Source organism: Echiichthys vipera, assembly GCF_963691815.1.
Source record: "Echiichthys vipera genome assembly, chromosome: 16".
In the NCBI taxonomy this organism is placed as follows: domain Eukaryota; kingdom Metazoa; phylum Chordata; class Actinopteri; order Perciformes; family Trachinidae; genus Echiichthys; species Echiichthys vipera.
This window is the reverse complement of record NC_139841.1, coordinates 23,406,657-23,426,483: the sequence shown is the minus strand read 5'-3', so window position 1 is coordinate 23,426,483 and position 19,827 is coordinate 23,406,657. Positions and strand designations below refer to the sequence as shown.

Sequence of the window (19,827 nt, the reverse complement as noted above, 5' to 3'; positions counted from 1 at the left end):
CTGCACCTCCCATTTCTGTCTCCTTGCGCAGGGAGGAGCCTGCATATGGTGTGCAGGGGGTGGGGGGGAGGTTAGTGGATCACATGGATGTGTGTGTGTGTGCATGCGTGCGTGCGTGCGTGTGTGTGTGTGTGTGTGTGTGTGAGTGGCGCAGCTTAGCTTGGCCCTGCCCCCCCCTTGCGTGGCTCCTGTTGGAGTGTTTGTGCTCTTTGTCCTGTCAACCCTGGTGTGAGGTGTGCTGCTTTCCCTGCCAGCCACTGCCGCTGCCGTCTCTCTCCACTTGGGACTGGGGTATTGCATATGCCAGCAACCTGCCCTGACCACGGACTTGGTTCAGCTGGGAGACTAGGACTCATGCTGGGGCTCAGACAGAAAAAAAACACTACATATGAGGCTGGAGCTCAGCTTTGGCAAAGTGACTTGGCTGATGGGGCCAGCCAAAGGGTTGGTAGCAGCGAGACTGGAATGTGGGTGGGAGGGTTTTGCCATGCTCAATTTGAGCCAGGATTGGTAGACTGGCAGAGAAGATAGGGGTGAGTTTGAGGCTATTTCTAGAGCTATACACAGTGACAGAGCTGGCATAAGGGGATAAAAGGCCAGGGCGGGACACACCGATAAGGCAGGGCAGCTGTGGGGAGCTGGTTCAGAAGAGCCAGAGCCACTAATCTGCACTCCCTGCACGTCTGCAATGATGTCATCAAACATGACATCACCCTTAGCCCTTATTCTCCCGGACACATGATGACAAAAACACACTCGTGCATGTGTAAGCCAAATGACCATACAATAGAGTGTGGTGGAGGGTCCAAACACAGAGCTCTGAGTTCACACCCACATAAAACAAAAGGTCACGGGCACAATGTGAAATGTATCTCAGTAACTCACTGCTGGACACCTGTTTCCTCCTGAAGTGGACAAATACTCCTGCCTTAAACATTTCTAGTGACAGATTATTATTTCAGTATATTTTAGTTATATGAGTAAGTCTATAAATCTGTAAGGTTTACAAGCCCATTTCAGATCACTGAGGTCATCTACAGCTCTGTATATATGCATGCGTACAGTAAGGATTTAATCAGTAAAGCTCAATATAGTAGATAAACACAAACAAGTGATTACAGGTGCATTTAAACCTCTCTCAGTAGACCTCTTAGAAATAAAATACTTAACTCCAACAACATTTGTACTGACCAAAAAGCTGATTTTAATTCAATCTCAGCATGGCATGTTGAATAGATTATAGATTAAATACTTATTCTTAGAATGAAATCAATGTCAGAGCAAGTGCAATCCAATGCAATTGCTCTGCAATGGTAGGGGGTGATTAAACCCTTCGGTACATTTTGATTACAAATTCCATTGCATTATCTATAAAAGGTCTTTTTCTGGTTTAGTTTCCCCCTTACTATAATTTTTCAGTGTTTTTGAAATTTCAAATATATTGCAAAACACAGTAGAGCTAATTATTAATTATTATTAATTCGATCGCCAACAAAACCAAGTTGTAACAGCCTTGATAGCAGACACAAAAAAATAAATAAATAAAAGAAAACTACAGACCACCGTGTGATGGCATCACACTAGCGACAATGCCAAATTGGGCCAGTGACGTAAAGTGGGTGGGCTAGGGGCTGAGGGTGGGCAATGGCCCCTTACAAACTTCCTATCCCCCTACTTCTGGAATCCTTGCTCGGACCACACCCATTCAATTCAATTACATTTTATATGTATAAGGTCAAATCATAACAAATGTTATCTCAGGACACTTTTCCATATACAGTTTAGACCACAATTTATTTTTGATTTACAGAGACCCAAACAATTCCCCCATGAGCAAACAGCAAGTCATAATGGAAACATTGGATACAGCAACTTGAATCTTCATATTCTTTTCTTTAAAGATTATTTTTGCCTTTGATCGTAGAGATGAAGATATCACAGAAAAGGTGGTACAAGAGGGGACAGCATGCCGCAAAGGGTTGCAAGTCGGAATCAAAACGTGTGTACAGGCGCGTGCTCAACCAGTGGCCATTATTCTAAAAATTGTTGAAGCCTTCTGATTATTAAACATCGTTATTTTCTTTCCTTTAACACCTTTGGAGGTAACATTACTCAGAAAATATCTGTTAATCGACCCACTCACACTGCACAAGTGAAAAAATGAATACAAACAAACCTACGTATGCATGAAAGAGAAAATTCTGAGAACGTTGTGGAATAGAATAAACGTGTTAACAATGAAATGCTCAAAACTCTATGAATGTATCATTCAGAGAAAATAAACTGTTTTCTGATAGAAAGGGCAAGAGTATCGTCTGAGTGCAAGGAGTGGTGTGAGAGACATAATCTGGACAACGTTGTTGTTTTTTTAAGGGATACTGAGATCTGTCTCACGCCGTGTCTTCTCTCTTCACTTCAGTTTTTGTCCCTATATTTGGGATTCTTCATGTAGTGAGCATGCAATGCAGTGCAATGACAGCCATCAGTAAATTATTCAATAGTGGAAACCAAGACTCCAGCAACAGATTCTGATGGATTCCAGTTCGTTACAAAAATGCTATTTTGCAGCGGTCATGTTGTAAATGGGGGTGACAGGAGAGCATCCTTTGGCACGTAATTCACCTGTTTGGCCTAAGTGGCAGCTCGTCCTTGTGCTCAAAGGAGGCGCTGTAGGCAGAGCGAGAGGTAAACAGGCAGCTTCGGCACCTTGCTTCTTAAATGTTTGTTTCTAACTAGGTCAGACCAGCTGTGCTGCTGTTATGCCGCATATGCCAGTCTCTCTCTTCTCTTTTTCTCTGGCTTTAACTCAGTTTGAGCCATGCGAGATAAATATTAGAGCAATAGTATTTTATTAACTGAGCATAAAACATTTAAAATTGATCAAAAAGAAGGATAAATAGCATTACATAACACACTATTTAAATGCGAGAAGATCTACTGTATAGGCGTTTGATGTGTCTTATCAATGCGCAGAAGAGAAGTTACGGCTGAAACACTTATTTAGGAATTAGGAATAAAACCAGGCTGACAGATTCAATATATAAAGAATGCCAAATAAGACCTAGACACTGAATATTAGAGATGCATCGGCTCTTATACTGACTAATTAGCTGGATCGGACATCTGATGAATGAGGCCGATCCTGCATTCCGGTCCAGTCATTTTTTTTTTTGCGTTTGCAACGCATTTTACATGTAAGTGTTATTTATTTATTTTTGCTGCTAATGTACACTTTGTTATTTGTTAATAAATAATATTAAGTACATTTATATTGTGTTAATTTGTTACCTTTGTTTAAACAAGGCTAAATGTTTATGTCATTGATGCCTTCACAGGTATATGCTTCATTCATTCAGCAGTAGTATCGGATCGGTATCAGGTATCGGCCGATACGCTCAGCTCAGGTATCGGTATTAGATTGGAGCAGAAAAACTGTATCGGTGCATCTCTACTGAATATTGAGCCAAAATCATTGATTCATCACTGCCTGTGCTTCCTTTCTATCAATTAATTTGCTTAAAGAGATATTTTGCAGATCTCAATCCAGGGCCGGATTTAATGGTCCACCACTTCGACCACAGACAAGCCAAACACCGTTCATCTGATCACAGTGCTCACATTGCCATGATACAGAACTGAATTAAAATGAGTAAAATATCATTTTAATAAAAACTTGGGTCACAGCAACTGAGCTTTAGTGGAGGCAAACCGCAGCAGTCTGGCCTTGATGAGAAAGTGTCTGGAGGAGGCTCCATCACGACTGAAAGTTTGATCATACCAAGGTTTCTGAACACACTTATCAATATTACACTAAACTCATAAAAAATAGGTGCACATGAATTAAAGTTAAATCATAAAAAATTATTGATATGCTCAAAGATTTTGATGTTAGAAGGCAGGTCGTGAGACAGTGGGGAGACGTGGGTTTTTTAGCCTTGAAGGGTTCCAGTGATGCAGCATTGCGTACACACACGAGGGCCATTGCACAAGAATGAAAGATTTTTGAGGAGTTTAGACTAAGATAAGTAGCTAGAGTCTGGTGAACAAAGCTTGTGCAGATGCTTGTGTGAAGTAATACGGTATGCCAGGTAATCAGGTGATTCCTTTATTTTTGCAAGCCAGTTTGCAAACAAATCTGACTCTGTACAAATAACAGAAATAAGCATCATACTGAGGCAGCAATTATGCTCTACTGTATAAAGTACCCTCAAAAATTAATCCCACAATGCACATTAAAAGGTTGTGTCCATGGCTTGTGCACTTGTTTCCGCTAACAATCCCACAACGCAACGCGCCACCTTTTATATGAGTCAACGTTGTACCTGTAAAGTTGATGGAAAATCTCAATCAATACTTACTACAGAGTAAACTACTTGGTGTGATTACATAGGAAGTAGTGAATGAGGGAGTCATTTTGGACACAGAGTTTAGTGAATCAATCATGCAGTCGGCAACTCAGAAGAACCAATCAAAACTTGGACGGGAGGCCAGCTCGACAGATCACTGCTGGCTTGCTTCACAAACAGAAACAGAAGTGAGGATGATGCTCATCAGTCTGTTGAAACTTGAAAAGAGGTTTCCTTTTGCAAATATTCTAACCATACCGGATGGCCAGATGGTAAACTGGCAATGTAAAAACCTTCAGTAAGTTAGGATGTAGTGCACATTCGACTCTCTCCTCATATCACATTATAGCATGGGTGGTCGACACAATGTGGTTTTCCTCACTCAAAGTACAAGTAAAACTAAATCTACCAGCCTCTGTAAGTCTTTATTTAACTTGGAGCTTCATTCTTGGCTACATGCATATTGTCAAGGTGCTATGGTTCATTGCCATCAGTTAATTGTAATGACGGTGATCTAAAAAGTAAATCTGAAGCTTTATTTCCACACTTTATCTCCCTGTTGGTCAGTTTTGATAAAGTGCAGTGTAATTCATAACAGAGTATGTCAGATCGCAAAGTTACACAGGTGGAGGGGCCTGTTGGCAATATATGGGCTTTTATTGGTCCATGGCAGACTCCCATAATAAAGATTGCACACCACAAACACACACGCAGACTACAAACAGGAGTGAAAGGGAGGATGAGCAGTAAAGTGGCAGAGAGAGGCCTGTTAGTGACGCGAAAGGGGTGAAAAACCATCTAGAGTCATCACTATGGTAATTTAGTGGCTCCGTAAGAGTCACTGAGTACCATCTGGACCGTCAGTGTTACTGATCTCTTTTACAAACGCACGTGTATGTGTATATTCAATATGAAGAATTTATTTGGACGTTCTAATCAAACAGATTTTCTCTGTGGCCAAAAAGTTTTGTTTATAGTTCTATTTATTTTTTGTGTGGATTATTTCAGGTGAAAATTGGAGGTTGAATAATCTGATGAGTAAACAGACAAGAAAAATGACTCCCACAATTTACTGTTACATGTAGGTCTAGTATTCTGTATACTCTTGTATACTACTACTGTATAGGGATCAACCACCCAAATAAACACTGGTGTGTGAATCGTGACTTTTTTTTCATACACATTACCTCTGTTCCTAGAGTTTCAAGAGAGAAAACAAGTATTCCTTATATTTAGACAATGGTGAGAGCGCAACAGTTGTAATATTTATTGTGTATGCATGATAAATACCCGAAATGCCTCTGACCCGAGTAGATTAAAGAGACGAATGAATGAGTAAATGAGCGTTTGCATGCGTACCGAGCAGTCCTTTAAAGGGATGTGCAGCAAGCTGCTTTGATGGGGCCCTTGGTATTCCAGTCACGCCTAAGGCCCTATCCATTACAGCTCATTACCCGGGGAGATAATGAAAGAGAGGAGACCCTTGGCCGTGCTCACTCGGGCTCACAGAAGGCCCAGCAGGGTTAAACATCAACCGAGGCACCAAAACCCACCAGCTGGGCAGGTGTCAACAGCAATGGGATTGCTCCAGGGACGATTATGGAAAGAGTAAAGTGATCAGAGAAGCAATATACAGTACAGCACAACTGCCTTGAATACATTGAACCTACTTTGGTACAGTGTAAATCGAACACATAGGGGTGCATACTTTCCTTAAAGGAAGTAATAACATGCAAAAGGTTTCGAACAGTGCTGAGCTGAGAAGTGGAACCGGGGCCATATGAAATCTAATTGAACATTAGCATATCATAATGGAACCTTTAATTGCAAAGCTTTCTGAATTTGTCTGAAGGGCCGTACCTAGAGATGTTAGCTGAATCTGAAAAGATCAGAGGACATTTCGCAAGGCACACTTTAAAGGTATGAGAAGCTGCCAGTGGCCTCTCAGTGTTAAGTTTGTAACTGACTACATATTTACAGTACACTTTTATTTTCTGGAATTCTAATTACAAAAAAAATAGATATTAATAATAATAATAAATGAAAATATCTAATAACAAAAGGGTATTTTTTGTCGGTGTGTTTGATCCACGCACGCGCACACACACACACACACACACACGCGCACAGTGCAAGAACTTTGAAACTGAATAGCCATCTCTGTCCTTGAAGCAAATGAAGAGCTCTCTGTTTATGAAAGCAGGACAGCTCAACCTTTTCAAAACACCCACCACTGCTCAGCACATAAACAACACGGCATTACTCTTGAATTAATAAAGTCCTCATTACAATCTCGAATAGAGAAAGACAAAGCCATGAAGCCTTACAATCATCACCTAATTAGAGTCATTACGTTTTTAGATGCTATTGCTGTCCTAGTCTGCATGGGATAGAAGTTAATAATGCACAGTGGTAGGTGAAACCTGCTCTGTACAAAACATTATTACCCTGAGAGCACTGTTTCATCTACACCAGATCATGCTGATGCATTGTAAATACGAGGGCGAGAGAGGAAGGATGCCAAAGAGAAAAGGAGGAGGAGAAAGATGCAGTCTTCCTCTGCTTCATTATACTGCTGCAATGAACATAATGAAAGCACTGCTGTTGTTTTTCTTCCGATTGGGAAAAAAAAATCTGTTACTGGTCATTGCCATCACTACTAAGTGCATTACCGCTCTGGACAGTGTCCAGGCTCACACATCCATACTGTGCATGTATACGTGCTGGTGATCATCCCCAATGAATACTGAATCAAGATTTGAGAAGAGCAGTGAATACATGAATGAATTAGATGGTGCCAGAATGAATCGGACAATGACCTGCTCCATTCACACATCAGACATTACATAGAGTATGGGCTATAGAGTGCTGGCAGGGTAGAGACTGTTTAATGTCTTATCCAACTTATTCAGACATCTGAATTCTCACATACTGCTCTTAAGGGTATTGTTTGCTTCTTTATTTACACAAAATAACCAATCTAAAAAGACACAACATACTATTTGCAAGAGAATGTGCAGGAGAATTGCTTAAAAACCCTCCAGGGTCTTAACAAGTTGCATTCTACAGGCAGCATAGCACAGGAAATAATTATGCCAAGGTAATATACACAATTAGTATGATCCATCATTCCTTTTAGACATTGTAAATAACAGAAACATAAAACCCATCTGCTCGACAGGTATAATGCATCAGTTAAAGCCATAAGTGATGTCTATATAATTCCAGGGTTGCAGTGCATGTGTGAAAGGCCATTATGCATGATAATGTGTTCTAGGGGGTTAAGTGCAACCGGATCAACAAGCGTGTGACTTTCAGCATCAGGGGAGTGGAACTGATGGAATGACTAGAGAAAAAACGAGGATGAAGAGCTGGTAAAAGAGACATTTTCCCCTAAAATGAGGGCAGACAACAGGGTAGGGAATAAGCAAATGATGACAAATATGAACAAAAGGAGACACGAGGAAGTGAATGTTGGTGCAGTGGCACAAATTGAAGAAGAGAGGGCAGAGAGAGGAGAGAAGAGGATCTAGGGACAAGTCTGTGAGCGCAGGATTGGGTTTAATGTAGCAGAAATCCACCAGTGAAATGCGGCTCTGAACAACAGCTCCCAACACAACTATTAACATAAACGGAGAAAGTAAGAGAGGAGCAAAGTGACAAATGATAGCAAAGCAGAAATTGGCAAGAGACAGAAGAAATTAACAAAAGGAATAGGTCAAATAGAGAAATAGAGGCAGGGTCTTATAGCATGAAGGGTTAATATAAGTTGAGATGCTGGCAAAGCAATTTTAAAGTGTATGTCAGTAAGTAAGTGAGTGAGATGTGGAGGAAGAAGCAGAGATGAAGAAGAGAGGGAGCAATAGAAAAGGTTGGATATTACAGTCGAACCACCTGGGGAATGTTTACAGAATTTAATAACTGTAAATAGCAGCATAGTGAGGGAGCAATGCCATTCTCACACACACACTCCAACAAACGCACCTGCAACAATCACCATGGCACCCATTGGTGCAGTTTTATGAAAAATAAAGGGGGGGGGGGTTAGGTGGAATCGTGTTACAGGCAGCCATTCAGAACTACAGGCTATAGCTTGTCACAACACACGGCGATGCCACTTACATGGTCTCTGAAATGCTAACATTATGGGTTTTACTGTATCTTTCAGCCGCTGCAAGATACGCAACCGGCGCAACTGTCTTTGCTAGTTTTAGATCAACAAAGTCGTAATTTTCACGCCCAGTGCCCACGTTGTGTACAGTTGGTAGCAGGTGTTCTTGCGCCAGTTTGTGCGCCCATGTGTTCATCTTAAAGTGAGGTGTGATGTTGGTGCATTGCTATGGCGAGGCAGCAGAATGTAACTGCACCGCTGACCAAGAAACATGTGGCCGAGAGTCACGGTGCAGTTTTTTCCTGCCATGTACAGGGCTTTTTATTCAGATAGTAAGATTAGTGATTCACAGACTGTAGGTTTATCTGCGGCTCTGTATTTAATTCACGGAACATAAAGATGCTCATAAAAATGAATCTTCCGATTACTGGCGCATGTTTAACATACATCGTAAAATATTAATCACATTCTCTAAAATGTGGGCAGAGAGCAGAGCAGAGCTGCTGTCCACTGTCGCTCCCTTGTGGGCATTTATGCATGAGGAACAACACCTTCACTGATTATTATAGAAGCTAAACGTTTAGTTACGTTTCATTTGACGAGTTTATAACTACAGTTCTTTAGTTTTGCTACTTAATTTACCACATATTTTGCTGCAGTTACTTAGCGGTGCACATGATCTGATTATTAAGTAAATCCCTAAAGAAAATAATCATACATCAATACAATACATCTTCTCAAATTTCCAGAACCTGCTGTGAAAATAGCAATTCACCTGCTGCAGGCACACCTGGCATTAAAAGGAAGTCAGAGATGACACTCATGTCATCGCTCATGATTGATGAAGTATCTTAATATGACCACTTTGCCCCTTACTTTGCGCCTAGAATATGCATCGTCTAACAGTTGGACATGCCCTAAATGCACTTGCGCCATGCATGTTAGACCATGCACCATAGATTGTCTAAATAGGTCCCTATGTCTGTTAATACACAGCGAGATAAATTGAGCAAGGACCCCGATAATGAGTTAAGTTACAAATATATTTTTCAAAACCTTAAGATACACAAACACCCAATCCAACAAAAATGGTTACAAGAGGAGGCTGCTATTATCTCAGAATGCCATGCAAAATGTGTGTCTGTCTTGCCACGAACAGTAAGTACTTTTGAAGTGTTTGTCCTTTCTTTTTTCATATCGACAAGAGGAATAGTTCCAGAGATGAAGCTACCATAAGGACATCAAAATCATGTCCTCAGTATTGTTTCTGGAAATGTACTTTGGGGTTTAAAGCCTGGAGGAGGGTCTCTCTTTAAATATGACAAATTTTCAATTGAAACACATGGTTTTATTTAGTTTAGAGGGTTTTTTTTCTGATTATGTTCCTTTCAGTGAGAGGAAGGCTTTTAAACAGAATTTAGACCAATGTGTATAGAGATAAAAATTTACAGTGGTGGCCCCAGCCAGGTGAATCCTGGCTGGGGCCCTTCTGTGTGGAGTTTGCATGTTCTTCCCGTGTCTGCGTGGGTTTTCTCCGGGTTCTCACATAACCGGTTTTCCTCCCACAGTCCAAAGACATAGAATAATGTGTGTTAGAAGTGTTAGAATAATTGAGGACTCTAAATTGCCCATAGGTGTGAATGGTTGTCTGTCTCTGTTCGTCTCTATGTGCCCTGTAATAGACTGGCGTCCTGTCCAGGGTGTACCCCGCCTCACGCCCAATGTCAGCTGGGATGGGCTCCAGTCCCCCGCGACCCTGACATGGACAAACGGTTGAAGATGAATGAATGAATAAGTGTCCTTTTTTGGGTGGAAAGTGAAAATCTGTCAGTATTTCTAAATCCTGGTTCATAATAATGTGAATTAAGGGTAACACTGACACTACTGTATATGAAGTCATAACAACTCATGTTTCTTTACTTTTATTGTGCTTTGTGTTGGTGTTATTATGTCTTTGTACCATTTAATTGTGTCATCCATTTTCCCAGCATGCATCTATAAGGTTGCTCAGCATGCAGTATAGTATTCTATGTAACACAAACATAATTAAAGCAAACGCTGAGCAGACTATCTGAGGCAAGCGAGATGGGGGACAGAAATAGGAAGAGAAATACGGATGTAATAAAGCCAAACGGTTCAGCCATTTTATCCATCTGCTAATATTCAGTCTGTGAGTGATGGTAAAAAAAGCTCTCCTGCTGTGTTAGAGAAGCAGTCCTTCCATAATAAAACATGAGTCATTGGTGCCCATAGGCCTGAGAACTGCAGTTACACACAGAAAGACAGACAGATAGACAGACACACACACACATATGATTAAAGACATAAATTCCCAGGGTCAGTTCCATCCGACCACCACTTTGGTTGCAAACTCCACACAGACAACAATGCCCACAATCCCCATTTTACATAATAAAGGGCTGGATAGAAAAGAAGATGGGGGTGGGCCTGTCGACAGCAATGATGTCATACATGATTTGGGCATTTAGTATAGATGGAGAGAGACATTTAGTTTGTTAAAATGCGAGTCCAGTATAATTCAGTCAACATCCAACACAGTAACACACACACACATACACTAAAATTAGCTTCTTGCTTGAGTTATTAGTCAAACTATATGACCAGCGCATCTGGCATCAGGCAACAAGTTGGAAAGTGGAAGCAGAGAGACGCAGACAAAACACAGACCTGGATAGTATTTATGCTTTTATTAGATAGGACTAGATGATCCACAAACATCCATGTTGCAATATATGTAGACAGGGCAAAGACAAGTACTCACTTGCTGCACTTGATGACTAAATTTCTATTTCTAAAAAAACATACATTGTCGAACGGAGGCCCTCTGCTGTTGCTAGAGAATTTAAAACCTGACACACTGCAGCCACTTTGATATTCATCGGCGTGCCCAGAGAGTCCAGAAAAGGTCTGTGCCAGATGGGGCACAGAAGCTAGTGGGGGTCAGACAGTGATGCAAGGAAAACGTGTAGAGCAGATCAGAGCAGCAGAGAGCAACAAGAGTCATACAGGGTATCATCAGGTCAGCGCACAAAAACAATTAAAGGCCATCGCATGGAGACTTGATTATAATTTAACAAAAACCTACATTTCTTGAAATGCATCTTTTGTGATTACAAAGCACTGATGTGAACTGCACAATGAGTCAATTAGTCTACAATAGTCAGTTATATTACTTTTTTTTCCTGTTTTAAAATACTGTAGAAATTAATGCAAGGTCCAATAAGTAGTTGCTACACAGTATACGGCAGTGCACATACACAATTATTATGATTATGATTTACACTGATTACCTAAAGGTTAGTTATCACAGCTCATACCACAGATTTTTTTTTTTTAAATACTCTAAAAATATATTTACTTCCCTTAAAGTTTTGAAATTGCATCCTCATCTTTGTATTACTCTCTGTTCCATCAGGACCTTCCCAGGCAATTACTGAGATACCGCAACTTTCACTATATACACACATAATTACCTCGACTTCAACAATGAAAGCTGGAGGAAATTGTGCACCCTGCCACTATCTCTAGATGATACGGTACATCTGAAACCTTGAAAAACAACCTGACTATATTCTGAAAAAAGTGTAATAAAGTATAACTAGAGGTATTATAGGCAAAGTAATACCGTAATCTCTTTGTGCGTGTACAGCGTGAAAGATACGGCCGTTCAGTGAGTGCCCAGCTTCTGATTAACGCAGTTTAATATTTCACATCTTAAGTCCAGCTGCTTTGCATCTGCGAGTCTCTCTCCTGAGACTGCCTCAGGCTGCTACAAGAACCACCAATGTCATCACGGCTAATACACACAACAACTTACAAAACAATCATAATAAAAAAAACCAAGCAATACAAATGGTTGCGAATTATAATAGGATAATGTGTTACGCATACTCTAAATTAAGTAATCCCACTGATATAAAATGACTGAAATATTGAGCGTAACTATCTTGTGCATATACTGTATCTCTTACATTCAAGGCTGCACATCTGCACACCAGGGAGTTTTCAGGGTATAGGATTCCCTCCCTCCCTCCTTCCATCCATCTCTCTCTCGCCTCATCATCTCCCTTTGCTCTTATGGCTCTTCCCAAGCCTGTCTTTTTCTGCAGCGTTTTCTGCCCTGTGGGAAGGCTGCTCGCAGGCTGACAGGGAGTGCCACTGACTCCTCTCAGAGCACATTACGCTCTCATTCTGCAACTTTTTCCGGCTTTACCCCTCTTTTTCACATAACACACATGCCCATTAATGTGATACTATATCTATTCCTTGCCCATATAACATCATATTCTCTCCTCCTCTACTACATGCGGTTATGTGTATATGTGTCTATCATTAGGTGTGTGTGCATTTGCAGGTGAAGTGTATTTGGTGTGTATCTCAGTGTTAAACAAGGTGAGATAAGACACCTCCATAATTTCCTGTCCGATATTTGCTTTCTTCACCAATGCATTATCAGAGGGAAACACGTAAATGCTGATAGGTTAAGAAACTTCACTATTGTCTGAAAAATAGAGACGAGGTGGGAGGGCAATAAGGATGGAATTGGAGAGTGATGAGTTTGGAATTGATAGAAGGGAGAGAGGTTAGAAAAATGGACATAAGTGGGGAAGAGAATGAGAAAAGACAGCTGCACAAAGAAGGGGACGTATGAGCTCATTTTGTCCGACTGCACCAGGGGAACAGTTCACCGTGTTCCACACTGAACAATTGCTAGTGTTCCCTTGCGATAGTTTGACAGTGATGTTAATGCCTCATTAAAAGTACGAAGAGAGGCAGAAACTCGGCTCTGGAGTTTTGAAAACCGAAAGTCGTGGAACATCTCTTCAAAAGCAGCACCTCCATTAATTAATCTCCACAGATGGACCCCTTGGCTTTTTTCCAGACACAGCAAAGATAGGTGCTGGGAATTATATCTGTTACTTGTGGATGCATGAAAAGACCAATCCAAAAAATTCAGAGAGGGATTGCAGGTCAACATCACAGAGCCTGGAGTAGTAATTGACGCCGTTAGGAGAGGGCAAATGTTGGAGGAAATCAGGAGAAGTTATCAAAAACTGGCAATTATCACAGCTTGAGGCAAAACACCATCACATGGGGCCGCTCTGTGGATGGAAGACTTAACATAGATGATGGCAGTGACTGATAGAGATAATATGTGGGGCAGCTTGATGACTGAGGCGGAGCAATACAAGAAAAACATTTATCACAGTATATTTTGCATCTTAGTCAACATTACTATATCACAGTATAAATTAAGTTAAGATATCTGTAGTCTGACTTACCACCTATTTCAGACCCCCTTCCTATCAGTGCGTTACCATTTTCAAAGTCACTGTTGTGACGTGAAACAACCACCACAGTTCTACACTAGCAACATGATGAAAATCTGGATCTTGCAAAAAGGTAGGCCTGCCTGGTTCTTTCGGTGAATGGTTGTAAAGATATACAAATAATATGTTTAGCACATTCTCTCACGGGGATGTTCTTGCATGTTTGCCCACTCGCCCAGTCCACTCATCTATGGCTTCACCTCTAGGGCACCGATGATCAAATTATGTTTAGTTTTTTTTCATTAGTTTAGGTTGAATCCCATAGTCGACATACAGGTACGTCTTGTATTTTTTATGGCGTTTTCTTTTGCAGGGATTTAGCCATTTTATTGCCAGGGATCAGGATGAACTTTATCGCACTGGTTCATATATGCTGCTCATATAGAGTATATGGTGGATCAGAATAGCTAGAAAAGCCTGCTGACTTGCATACTGGAAAAACTGACCAAATGTAGTAGGATATTATTGAATATTTGGCACACTGCAGTTGACATACTATGTACTCTGTCATACTATTAGTACTGTAGTTTGGGAACTGGGATGCAGGTATTCTGCAAGGGCACCGTCGCTGCATCCTGGATGATTGTGAGTGGTTTGAAGAAATAATAAAACAACCCAGAGGGCTTTTCCCCTTTATGATGGGTTTAGCCAGGCCTATAATAAAATGCGGAGATGTCTGGCTATGCAAGACTGACTTCAAAGATTTTTCTTAAAGCTTAGAATCCCCTTGCAGTAGATTCAGAACCTGGAGAAAATACCTGCAGTTGCTTAGACTGCAAACAAAGAATAAAGAAAAAGAAATTATCAATCTATATCCGCAATATGTGTGTTGCATGTGTGATGTGTCTATCAACATGCGGAGAGCACATGGTAATACTACTGGTGGTAATATTGTTTGTTACTGCACTTGATACTTGATCTCTGACTTATTTAACAGTTTACATTATCTAATATTTTTATGTACTTAACGAGTAGTCTTAGGGTATTCAACATTTTTTTTATTGCCCAGCCCTAATGGCGAGGCAAAGAAGACATGAATCAAATTACCGCACACATGCAACCTTTTTGCGAAGACATGCCTTGAATGCCACAACTCTAATCGAAAACCAAATGTGCAGTGGCATGACACAACAAATGACAAGAGAATCATCATGTGTAACAGTGAGAAAGAGAGAAAGAGCGACACAAATTAGAAGTGACAGACTGGTGATTCCAGATTTACTTATTCTCATGATACACTGACAGCACAACACGCAAATGTCAACAGTGGCCTGAATAACCAGCCACTGGGCAGAAAGATGCACAGGAAGAGAACAGGCATGAAAAAACACAGCACACACAAACACACGTCAGCATCACCGCAACCAACAAACACCTACCTGTCATTGTCAACGCTCCTGAAGCCAGGCAGGATGTGTCTGAAGCTGGAGTTGCGGTCAAGTTTGGGTTGACTTTTGGTGCGTTTTATTGAGCCCTTCAACCGCCGACTGAGAAAGCCCTGAAGGAGAGAGACAGAGAGAGTCCATAAAACCACTGCCACCGCTACTTTGTGAGGAAAGTCTCAGAGATGTCAATCATCGAGCTCGACTTGGCAGAGGGACAGAACTTCTTAATACTGGTGCTCCGTGTCCTAAATTCAGAGTGTCGTGAATAGTTCATTGGTAATAAATGAGTATAGATCTTCATATCAGAGCGAGAGCGATGTTCACAGCCAGAAAAGTGAGGACAAGGTGACACAGCCACACAGGCACACACACACAGACACACACACACACACACACACACATTCCCTGAATACTAAGAGACATAATACTTCCAACACATTCACAGACAGAACCTTGAAAAAACAAGTTTCTTCAAGAGCACAGACATAATAAGCCAGTGAGTAATATGACTATTTATGCAAAAATTATAGATTGTTTACCACAACAGTAATCATGTCAGTATTTGTGACGACTTGCAACACACAATCATGTTTTCTAATCACATTAATTCAATGGATACAACCCTTTATTAGTTTTCTCATTCTTCTCTTTGTCTGAGTCTTTGTGTTTACTTCTTCTAACATCTGCAATCACACTCCCCCAAGCACCTCGCCGTCTCCATGGCAACTGCCGGCTGGCATTAAGTGCGAGAGAATATGAACAAATGAGATGTGGTGCAGAAATGGGAGGCTGTTGCAAGTTTTGAGAGCGAGAGCGAGAGCGAGAGCGAGAGAGAGAGAGAGAGAGAGAGAGAGAGAGAGAGAGAGAGAGAGAGAGAGAGAGAGAGAAAGCTAGTTTCTTTTCTGCTTTTTTTTAGATTTTACTGCTGTGATAAAGAAGATCAGGAAGGAGACGAAGACAAAGGAGGACTTCGAAATAAGAGGGTGTATAGGAGAGAGTTGATAGAGCAACTTAAGATGGTAGCACAAAGAAGACAGACTTTAACAAGCAACCAGCATGATGGAGAAAGCACTAAACCAGTCAGTGTTCAGGCTCAGGTGTAGTTTTTAATCCCGATCAAACAACACAGCAGCTGATTTATTGTCTGCATAACAGACTGAACACATTAAGGAGCCACAATGTGGTGAATAAACTCCACCTAAGAGACATACATACCACGCTGCGTCCTCATACATACATGCATTTCACAAGACGAAGGCAGGAGACACGCAGCGAAAAGACCTCCCTGTGTCCCAGTCAGGCCATTAACACACCTGTGTAATTACCACCTACAGTGTAAATAGGTTGCCCTGGGCAACAATGGAATAGGGATAATTACAGAGTAACTTCCAGACAGCCTGCCAGCTGATCACAGAGGAGCTGCAGCATACTGATGAACAGCACCTGTCCTCAGTTAAACACTCTGAGCAAGGAACAAAGACCTGTCAATGTCAGTATATTCCACAAACGCCTATCACGGGAGTGTCTCCGTTCCATTGGTGTGTGAACGAAAACAATTGTTGTGTCCAAGTTCCATAGTCATTTTAGGCCTTTTACGTGTTTACACTGCAAAACGGACATTGAGTTTACTACAAAGACAGTCAGTATTCACAGTAAAAATGCTTTGAGCGTGCTGTCCCACAATCCAATGCTCGAAGGAAATGGAGGAGCCAGTCACAGCTGCTTAACACTAAAAGAAATTGCAGGTGGTGGTTTGAAAGCTTGTGGAAAATCTTGGAAAACAAGTTGTACTAAAGGGGCACTCCACCAATTTCTACACGTGAAGTTCAGGAGCACTACTCAGCCGCTGATTACAGTTGAATACATTCTTTCGGCTGTAGCTCTGGAGGGAGAATTCAAAAGCCTGAGAAAATATATCCGTTTGCGCTTGGAGACTACAAATTTTTCAACAGAAGGCCTGAATAATAAACCTGGGCATGGAGTTTGAGAGACGTGGGAATTTCCGTGGCAGGGAAAGTCTTATGACAGATGCTACTGAGGGTAAATTTATTGTACTGCAAAAACAGTATACTCGTATAGACCACCTTTTACATGCAATTAGTAGAATTATAATAATTTAATTTGGCTGGCGCCTTTATCCAAAACGTCTTAAAATAAATGCATTCAACCATGAAGTACCCAAAAAGTACAAGAATCCTGCGAGTACATAAACACTGATTTCAGAATCAGTCTGCTACAGAAGATGCGTAGGGTCTCTGCTTGCTGTCCTGATGTCAGTAGGGGGCTCGTTCCACCGTTGTGGAGCCAGGACAACACAGACAGCATTTTGTTGAGCAGTATCTCGCCCCCTTCGTAATGAGAGAGAAGCAAGCCGTTTGGCAGCAGCAGTGTATAGTGGACGGGCTGGGGTATATGGTTTGACCATGTCTTGGGTGTAGGAAGGGCCAGGCATTCGCAGCACAGTAGACCAGTGCCTCTGCATTGTAGAATGAAAATGGGACACAGCTAATGTCGATGGATTGCTGCTACTGCAGATTTATCAAGGTTGTGGGAGGACCTTATGCATTTTAAATCCCTACACTAGTCTCTTGAAACATAACAAAAGAAATCAATTGTCAGCAATGGGTACTTTGTGCGTACTCAATACTGATCAGACTTTGTGGTTATGACAGTAACTCTAATCGGAAATGGTATGTAAGCCTACCCAAAGTGGGCAGCAAATGGCTCACTATTGCCACCTGCCACCAGTAGACTTGTTCAGGGGCTTTTAGCTAATTAAACATTGACTGACTCGCCGCTGTCGGTAAAAGACTGGCACCTGAAGCTCTTGACAGGGTTGCTAGATCAAACTCTCACCCTCAGCTGTCTTGCACTCTATGTTTGCATGTGAGTGGGTGGGCATGGGGTTGGATTAGCAAAGGCACCTTTCTAAACAATGACAAATGTGACTCAGACAGCGTGCAGGAATATTGTTTTCTTCGACTGCCTTTCGCATCGACCCCAGATCAGCTCATTCAAAAAACATGACAAGAGGACTTAAGGAGAGGCAAAAGGATTTGGACTTTTTGATGGCAAAGATGGCACTGCAGACGGAAATAGGCACCCACCCACACATGGATATCATTCATAATCACCTCCAAATTCATAGTAATTCCACGCTTCTTCCCTGTGGTCCTTGGAGAGTTTGTGTGTGTGCCTGCTGCTGTTGGCATACTCACAGCTAACAAATTAAAATGCTTCCCTTTTTTCTCCATCTGCAGAAATAATTCAGTGCATAGAAACCTGTCCCTGTAGGCGCGGATTGATTAGTGGCTGCTTGTTCTGTTTTTACTTCTCTACTTCCCCTGATGAATGGACTCTTAAGAACGGAGGAAGAAAGAGTAACAAGAGGAAAAAGGGAGAAAAGGTACACAACCCCTTCATTTTTCTTATTATTTTGTATTCCTCGTTCTCCATCTCACTCTCTCCAATACATGGAGACAGTGATGTGGCATTACTCTGCTCTCTAATTCAGCCAGCCTGTCAAAGCTCTTGTAGAGCTATTGTACAGGTTAAAACGCAGCAGATATGAACAGCTGATTTCCCCACTTGCATTCCTTCAGTAAGGATTACACCAGATTAAACCCCATGAGAGGCAAGACAGACTGGAAGCACTGCAAAAAATGTTAGCATTTAATTTGCCCTCAGCACCTGCTCATACAAGATGATTGAGAGAACAAGATAAAAAAATATATATATGCAGGAGGGGACATAAAGATAGGGACATATGGTCAATTAGAGAGGCGAACAAGATAGAGGTGAGACTAGTCAAAATTGAGAAAATGACAGTAAGTGCCAGCCTGAGAGAGATGAGCTATAGGAGCATCAGGATAAATGGAAAAAGTGAAGAAGCACAGTGTGGGGGTGGCAGAGCATGAGTTGGTAGCAATAGCAATAGAATGAAACAGAATGAGGGGGAAAGAAAGAAGAGAAGTGTAGCAAATGAGTGACAAGGTCGGCAGCGGATCGGGCCTCAGCAGAGCACAGTGTGGTTCTGCAGAAAGAATCAAGCTAGAGCTGAAACAAAAGATGGTCAAATACAGTAGTATTAATGCCGCTCCTCCCTGCTGTTTGTAATCGGATCAGTCCTCATCTAAGCATATGTTTCCATGACACCAGTTATTCCATATCAAGGGAAGTGATGGCTGAGATTTCCTGACAACTGAGAAGCACACATTATGTCTCGCTGTATATGATCGGTTCCTAGAGGGATAGTTTGGATTTTTTGAAGTGAGGTTGTATGAGGTATCCATAGTGAGTGTATTACCTAAAATAGACGGCAAGGTAAAGCAGGGAAAATATTCAACATATAGCGTGCACTTAAAACTGATATCGATTGTTTTACGTAGCTAAAATATGTTTAGCTGCTGCCCCAATCCACAGTAGTACATTGCTTTGCTTCCGTATTGGGACTATTTCTCTAAACTGGGGGCGTGCAGACCGCCATCCTCTGTAGGTAACACACTGACTATGAATAAGTACCTCATACACAATAATACACAATGAAAAATGACATCTAATGAGATGCCATTGTCATTGTTCCATTGTGTAGTAAAAAGGAAAGGAGGGATATATATATATATATTATATGTATA

General features: G+C 41.4%; 1 protein-coding gene across 6 annotated transcripts in view; it reads right to left on the bottom strand.

Moving 5' to 3' along the window:
• Positions 1–19,827, bottom strand: part of LOC310958690 (disabled homolog 2-interacting protein-like) — a 132,349-nt gene that overhangs the window by 59,287 nt on the left and 53,235 nt on the right. For all 6 annotated transcript variants that reach the window (XM_083929739.1, XM_083929741.1, XM_083929742.1 and 3 more), the window contains exon 3: positions 15,188–15,306. In XM_083929739.1, coding sequence (XP_083785865.1) covers positions 15,188–15,306 — 119 coding nt within the window. The remainder of the gene's footprint in view (positions 1–15,187; positions 15,307–19,827) is intronic.